The 8,383-nt window shown below is 37.4% G+C and overlaps 1 protein-coding gene across 4 annotated transcripts in view; it reads left to right on the top strand.

Moving 5' to 3' along the window:
- Positions 1–537: 537 nt before the first annotated feature.
- The window catches only part of ATOH8 (atonal bHLH transcription factor 8), a 96,803-nt gene continuing 88,957 nt past the window's right edge, over positions 538–8,383 (top strand). For all 4 annotated transcript variants that reach the window (XR_008400744.1, XM_053704271.1, XM_053704273.1 and 1 more), the window contains exon 1: positions 538–1,379. Coding sequence is in view for 3 of the 4 variants with exons in the window: in XM_053704271.1 (XP_053560246.1) it covers positions 774–1,379 (606 nt within the window). In the remaining variant the exon portion in view is untranslated. The remainder of the gene's footprint in view (positions 1,380–8,383) is intronic.

Below are 8,383 nucleotides of genomic sequence, written 5' to 3'. Positions count from 1 at the left end.
TACTATTATCTCATTTGCATAATTCTCTTGATATCTTTTGTTGAAAAGCATACCTAGGTAGGCTCAAGAGCTGAAAGCTAGCTGCACATATATATGCCTCTTGTCATTGGCTTACTGATGTGTTCAGCTAACTCCCAGTAGGGCATTTCTGCTCCTTCAATAGAGGATATCACACTTACAAAAAAACAATAGACAAATGTCTCACTAAATTTTTCAACATAACTCCCTCTTAACCATAGCCCTAAATCTTTTTTTTTTTATAAATTATAATTTTTCCATTCACAAGTTTAAATCTCTTAATTAGCTAGTGACAATGATATCAGGCGACACATGTATCATTTTCTTTCCTGGGATTTCACCAAATGGGTTCTTTAAAGGAAACAGATTATTCAGAATATGAAACAAAGGAGCTTGGCAGTACAGCTGTTTTGGGGAGAGAGAGGAGAAAAGAAAAAAAAAAGCTTCCTGTTTCTTTAAAGGAGCTCATCTGTGTGGTTTGGGGCTGGAAAGTCTTTTTGGCTGTGTGAGGCAGTCTCCTTGTAACAGGCGGCTTGCTGACTGATCTCCCTAACAGGGGCTTCTGTGTAAGCTGAGGCTAAACAAACACAGATGGAGCTCAGTTTGCATTCACCAAAAATGCTGGCAATGCGGCAGGGACTTCAGATGACATTCTGACTGCTAGAGGAGCACACACACAGCTCCTGAGTGCTGCCTGCAGCTGCACAGCCTAGCACCCACTGCTACCTCCAGCACCTACCTTCTGGCCCCAGGAAATGAAAAACCTGCAAGTGCTGGAAGAGGGACAGTGGAAAGCCCAATGCATCAAGGAGTTCAAGGGCATCAAGAAGTTAAAGAGGAAGAGCAGAGAGGTGACCAAGTCAGTGAATGGTGTGAAAAGTTTCAAAGTGGATTTAAAAGTGGACCAGGTGACTGTTCAGGGCAGAACAGCCACTTCCAATGGGGCAGAGCTGCTGGACATGAGGAATAATGCAGGTAGTGATGCCTTGGACTTGACAAATGGAACTGCTTTTAATATGACAAGTACAACGTTGTTAGCGTCTCAAGGGAGCTCACAGAATAAGAAGGGGTTAATAAGAGCCGGCAATGTGGATGGGATGGAGGTTCAGCCCTATGGGGATCAGAGGTTACAGCCCAGGATTATGGTCTGTCAGAGACCCCCAGAGAACTCCTACTTGTCAGTATCACAAGTGACTTACAGCCCAGACCCCAGTGCATCTCCTAGGAAACGGCCGGGGGAGACTGCTGGCGTCTCTTCTGAGATCAAAGCCATCCAGCAGACAAGGAGACTGCTAGCAAATGCCAGGGAGAGAACCAGGGTGCACACTATCAGTGCAGCCTTTGAGGCTCTCAGGAAGCAGGTATAGCATTGCCAGCTGCACACTGGGGCTGTAAATAGTGCACAAGTATATTATCTGTTACATTCTCATTAATACTATACATTTATTATTTTGTAGTTGTTTATCCCATTGGCTGCTATTGAGAGAGATGCAGCTCCTCACAAGAAAACACCACTGTAATGCCCAGAGTGCAGCAGTATTTGCCACTGACAAGACTGCAATATCCAGTGTCTGTGTGTTATATAGAGGCTCATTCCATTAATGAGTATACAAGGAAGTCACTTAGGCTTCATTATTACTAATTGTGATGCTATGGGATACATTATAAACAGTGTGGCATTGCAGGGGTTAAGGAATCAATCTGCCACAAAAATAAATAGCTGTTTTAATTTGCAGTGGTAGAGAGCACTTTAAAGGGACATGAAACCCAATTTTTTTCTTTCATGATTCAGATAGAGCATGCAATTTTAAGCAACTTTCTAATTTACCCCTATTATCAAATTGTCTTTGTTCCCTTGGTATCTTTATTTGAAAAAGCAGAAATGTAAGCTTAGGAGCCGGCCCATTTTTTTGTTCAGCACACTGGGTAGCTCTTGCTGATTGGTGGCTACATTAGAAAGTTGCTTAAAACTGCATGCTCTATCTGAATCATGAAAGAAAAAAATGTGGGTTTCATATGCCTTTAACAAATGTCACTATAATAGTGCAACCCCTTTAATGTATCACAGGCAACAATGCCAGAAGGAAAACAAGATGTATTATAGAATGGCCTTGATTCACTTTAATAAGAGCTTTTTATGAAGCAGTGAATGGTGAACGGAAGATCAGGAGTTATAAGAGGTTCTCTATGCGCAGACAAGTAAATCAAAGCAATGTTTGTGATTTGCCATTTTCCATTGGCTCAAATTAAAACAAATGGGCATCACTACTGTACATTTAACTAAACAATGTTAGAATAATGGGTGTATTTCATTCTTACACCCCAATTTCCTTAAAGAGGCATAAAAATAATGCATATAATTAGGTGTTTAATTGGTTAAACACATAGTTATAGTCAGCTGCAGAGCAACTGTGCACTACTGGGAGCTAGCTAAACACATATGGCGAGCCAATGACAAGAGGCATATGTTTGTAGCCACCAATCACCAAGTATCTCCCAGAAGTACATTGGTACCTCTGAGCCTATCTAGGTAAGCTTTTTAACAAAAGATACTAAAAGAATGAAGTCAACTTGATGATAATATGACATTATTCACTATGCAAGAAAATGTGATGTCCACAATCTGAAAGTTATGATGATCGATATCTATAGAAGGAACTAAGGAGGAAACTGATGCTGCTTATTATAGAGGAATACACATTTTGCGCAGTAACTGTAAATCTGCCATGGATGGTACTTGTCTGTTATCTGGGGGCCAGAGTAACCAGGGTTAGCATTAGGCTTAGGTTTTGTTTTAGGATTTGGTGTAGGGTCTTTAACGACTTAGAAATCAGTTTAGGAGCCTACCTAGGTTTAGATTTTAACAAATAATAGCAAGAGAACAAAGCAATTATGATGATAAAAGTAAATTGGAAAGTTGTTTAAAATTAAATGTCCTCTCTGAATCATGAACGTTTAATTTTGAGTTGATTGTCTCTTTAACCTTTTGGCTGCTGAATGGCGACACAATCCATTATGGGCCCACAAGGTAAAAAGGAGTTTGAAAAGAATGTACAATTTTGGATACAAGCAGTGCATATATTCACTCTGAACTAAAGGTTTACAGCCTTCGGATAGATCATCCTTTTGTTAAAAAATGAGATCAGTTTGGTTCAGTGTTACATAGCTAAGCATTCCTGGGGGGTGGGGCTAAAGTCAAACAGTTTGTGTTGTCAGCCACACATCGACCAATAAAACTGCTCTTCTCTACATCACATGTAAACTGCATTCCATTTTTTATTTTTTTTATTTTGGACACTCGTGCAAACATAAGCTGTAAAAGATGAAATCATAAAATAGCAGGCGTGTATGTATACTTTGTTGATAAAGTGTCACTCATAAAAGAGGAAACAGAGATAAAAGAAAATTCCCAGAATGGTAAAAAATAAATAAATCAATTTGCTCTTTGCCATCCTGAATAAAACAAAGTTATACAGACAGAGGTATGTTGCTCTTCACCAATCAAGCTGTGAACTTTCTTTATCAGCCAATTAACTACTAGTAGACAAAACAAAACTGATACTGCCGTATGAGTTTCAATCTAAATTTTTGCAAAACATATTTTCAACATCTGTAAAGCGGCACTTTATAAAGTTTGATATATTCTTTGATACAGTACCCTTTAAGAAATTACTACCCCACAATTGTTCAAATATCACTCTCATATGTGTAACCTGATTCTCTGAAAATTCACCAATTTAGAGCCCACAACTAAAGAATTTATCCTCATAAAACAGCTACACTGCCACATAATGCATCTCCGGACACAAGATTACTGTTTATATGCAACGTTTTGTAAATATCCTGTTATCTTGTTCCTGACGTTTGAAGATTATTCACCCAATTTGATTTCTCCTGCTCTCAATTTCCTACAGATCTGTATTTTATCCTGTGCTGTCTAAAGAAAATCCACTCTAACAAATATATATATATATAACAATAATGTTTTGAATATGTTATTCTATAGCTAAAACAGCATAAAAGTCTTGTTATTGCAAGGTATTTAGTGTTCATTTAGCTACCTTACTTAATGGTCAAGTGGTTCAAAGGTAATTGCATCTTAAAATTATCTATTTTTCTCTTTCTTTCTTTCTTTCTTTCTTTCTTTCTTTCCTTTCTCTCTCTCTCTTGCTCTTCCTTCCTTGTCTGATTGGTCAGTTCTGCATTATTTACTACACTGCCGCCATACCTCTCTCTGCAAGCCTCATTTACTCTGAGAATATAGTAACACCTCCTCTGACCACAATTACAACCCTTCTGCGGTTGTGAAAACCTTAAAGTGGCAGCGCTTGCTTTTCCATCGCCTCCTGTTAACACGTTTCCTAACAATAACTCTAAGCTGTCAGTCTGTTTAGTGAAATACCACTGTATTTAATTATAAGTGAAACAGCAAACATAGAAGCCAATATTGGCTAAACACATCACCGATTGGAGGGTAATTAGATCTGCAATGTGTGTTCCCCTATTGGTATTAGCAACACCACAATAACAGAATTTTTACAGTTAAAGGGACAGTAAATACCTTGTAATTACAAGACATTTAGACATTTCTGATTTGTTTCTATAGAATATCATCCAAAACTAAACATTTTAAAACACTAACACCCCTTTTACTGCAATAATTTTTTAATTGGCAAACTCCAACCATCATTTGCCTTATTTGGAGGAGCTAATATGGGCTTCAGTTTGTAGACAACAAAGGTAGCCACAGTCATAAACTTAGTATACAGTGCATTGTTTTTCAGTTGTTATAAGTTAAATCCAATTAGGTACATGTATGTAACAGGGTTAGCCTTGTGACGTCAATAGGTTGCATACTCAGAGTTAAATTACATGAGAAGAGGGCCAAATAAATAATGAAAGTATATTGCAAAGTTGGTTCATTAAGTATAACTAAACTTTTTGTATAAAACATCTTGAGGTCTTTACTGTTCCTTTAATTTGGACTAATTCATACTAATGGTCTCTGTAAAGCACTGTCAGAACCTCAGTACCCTTCAATAAGATACCAGTGGATCTCACTATTTATGATTAGTGTGCAGGTTCCAGAAGCCTATCCCTGCAACATACTACACAGTGATTAATTGATCAGTGCAGGAGCTCCCTTATAGCTAGCTCTAACTGGCCACAGCAAAGGATATAAGATAAATGTACCCAATACATTTTTCAAGGTGTATGCCCCTGGAATGCATAATAATGCATTTAAAAAAATAGATTACAGTTTTAATTGCTTTGAAAACATGTATTTTCTATGCAGATCTTTTGGAGTGCAATAACTTGCTTGTTGCGACTAGCTACTACAAAGTGCCATATGGGGAGAGCGCTGATTGGACAACAATTCAAACTGTTAGTTCACAGAAAAATGTACTTTTGAAGTGGTCTGTGGAGCGCAGGGATCTTAATTTTATATTTATTTTAAAAAGTAAGTTATAGCACATCTTCATTACAACTGATGAATGAATGAAACTCCATCTAAAATATGACTAACATTCTGGTTCTGATTTTAAAAACGGGAGAGTTGTCCAATCAGCGCTCTCCCCATATGGCACTTTTGTAGTAGCTAGTCGTAACAAGCAAGAGACAAATGCTTTAAATTGTTTATTTTTTCACATCAATCTACATTCCATATCCCATAATGATAAAGCAAAAATCATATTTTTGATAATTTGCAAATTTATTAAAAAGAAAAAAACTGAAATATCACATTGACATAAGTATTCAGACCCTTTGCTGTGACACTTGAAATTTAGCTCATGTGCATCCCATTTCATCTTTGAGATAAACATTTTGGCTGTATTGAAGGTTCACAAGAGCACAGTGGCCTCCTTAATTCTTAAATGGAAGAAGTTTGGAACAACCAGGACTCTTTCTAGAGCTGGAAGCCCAGCCAATCTGAGCAGTCAAGGGAGAATGGCCTTGGTAAGAGAGGAAACCAAGAAACTAATGGTCACTCTGGTTGAGCACCAGAGATCATGTGTGGAGATGGGAGAAACTTGCAGAAGAACAACACTTCACCGATCTGGGCTTTATGGCAGAGTTACCAGGTAAAGCCTCTTCTCAGTGCAAGACACATGAAAAACAGTTTGTAATTTGCAAAAATGCAAGTAAAGGACTTTGAGATGGTGAGAAACAAGATTATCTGGTCTGATGAAACAAAGATTGAACTGTTTGTCCTTAATTCCAAGTGTCATGTCTGGAGGAAAAATCTGGTCCCTGAGCTCTCAGGGCCTCAGACTGGGCCAAGGGTTCACTTTCCGACAGGAAAATATCCATAAGCACACAGCCAAGACAATGCAAGAGTGGCTTAGGGACAAGTGAATGTCCTTGAGTGGCCCAGACAGAGCCCGGACTTAAACCAAATCAAACATCTCTGGAGAGACATGAAATTGGCCGTCCACCGATGGTCCCCATCCAACCTGACAGAGCTGGAGAGGATCTCCAGAGAAGGATGTAAGAAAATCCCCAAATCCAGGTGTGCAAAGCTTGTTACATCATATCCAAAAAGACTTGACCACTGTAATAGCTGCCAAAGGGGCTTCAACTAAGTACCGAGTTAAGGGTCTGAATACTTATGTCAATGTGATATTTCAGTTTTTTCATTTCAATAAATTTGCATATTTATCAAAAATCTGTTTTTTGCTTTGTCATTATAAGGTATAGTGTGTAGATTGATGTGAAAAAAACTTAATTTAAACCATTTTAGCCTAAGGCTGCAGCATAACAAAATGTGATAATAAAAATGAAGGGATCTGAATACTTTCTGAATGCACTGTATATCCTACAAAAACAAGGGGACATTTTTTCTCCCATTTTAATGTCAATATACAGAGTTACGTCAAAACGTACAGGAGATTCCATCCAGATCAAGTAGATCCCACTCAGGACAATATACACCACACCCCTAGATCTCCTAGATCTACCACTTACATGTAGTAGCGGGTTATATTTTTAAAATGGTAGGCACTAAATAAAATCTAATCATTATTATTCACGAAAGCTCAATAGCAAATCTAAATGAAAGGACAATTATAGAGATAAAATTGTATTCACACATCCTTTAGTAGTCACACAAACTAGCTACCAGTTTCTGCTATGGACCAGCAGTTCTCTGTGGCTCCTAGGTGGTACTTTATGTATGTGTTTAACCCCTTTGTGCATGTAATTTTATCACTATAATTACATTTTAAAGGGACTTAAAAGTAAAAAAAAAAATGCTGTAATGTGTTAATGTATCGTCTTATTGCTCTATTGCTTGTATATAAGTATGTGTTTAACCCCTGCAAAGCGGTTGCAAAACTGGGAGCTAGGGTATCATGAGCCAATAGCAAGAGACATTTGTGTGTAGCAAACAGTCAGTAGCTAGCTCCAAGTAATGTATTGCTGCATACCTAGGTATGCTTTTTAACAAACAACACGAGAAGAACAAAGTCAATTTGCTAACAGAAATACATTGAAATGACTCTTAAAATTTCATGTTCTATCTGATTAATTTTGACTTTTAATTCCTATTTCCCATGGGAACAATGCATCCCTTGAAAGTACTAGCTTATTGCTATTAGCTATGTTAAGCTATCAAAGATCTGATGAATTATCCCCAGTACGATAAAGTCAAGCGACAATTTTGAGCATATTTCTTCTTGTTTAAACCCTCTTTTTTTTTAAGCCGAGTGCACTCGGAGGAAGATTCTGTGTGTGTTAAGGTGAATACGTTACAAGGTTTAATAAACTTAAATGTCGCCCCTGAGGGCTAATTCAAATCATCTAAAAACATGGGGGGGGGGATGTTCTATTTATAATAAGGCAAAAATACTTTTGAGAAGTTAATGACGTAATCAAGCCAGAAGTGGACATTTATATGATCCTTCTGGAAAGCTTTTTGGCGTCTTGCGATGCAGAAACAAAGAGACAGTTCAGTGTTGCTGTGTGTTTAAAAGGATTCATCTAACATAAGCCAACAACCTTCCCGCTGGGACTTTAAAATACTTAAACTCCCAGAAGAAAAATAAACTATATGGTTTAGCAGATAGGGATATTCAGCAAATCATTATATAAATAAGTTGTCAGCTCAATGTCAGATATCTCTTGAGTCTGCTTGAAAATACTCCAGTTTTATTTTTTACTTATTTTGTTGTCAGTTGATCAAAATTAGATTATTTTTTTTTGTAAATCACACAAATAGTGCTGCTTTGATGGTCTATAAAGTGACCTTAAAGTGATAGTAAACTCTCCCCTTTTTTGAATATCAGATCCGGTTTATTTTATCAGTTGTAATGAAGATGCGCTATACCTTACTTTTTAATATAGATATAAAATTCAAATACCCTGT

The sequence above is a fragment of the Bombina bombina genome, chromosome 2, assembly GCF_027579735.1.
Source record: "Bombina bombina isolate aBomBom1 chromosome 2, aBomBom1.pri, whole genome shotgun sequence".
Taxonomy (NCBI): Eukaryota; Metazoa; Chordata; class Amphibia; order Anura; family Bombinatoridae; genus Bombina; species Bombina bombina.
This window is presented reverse-complemented; position numbering and strand designations above follow the sequence as displayed.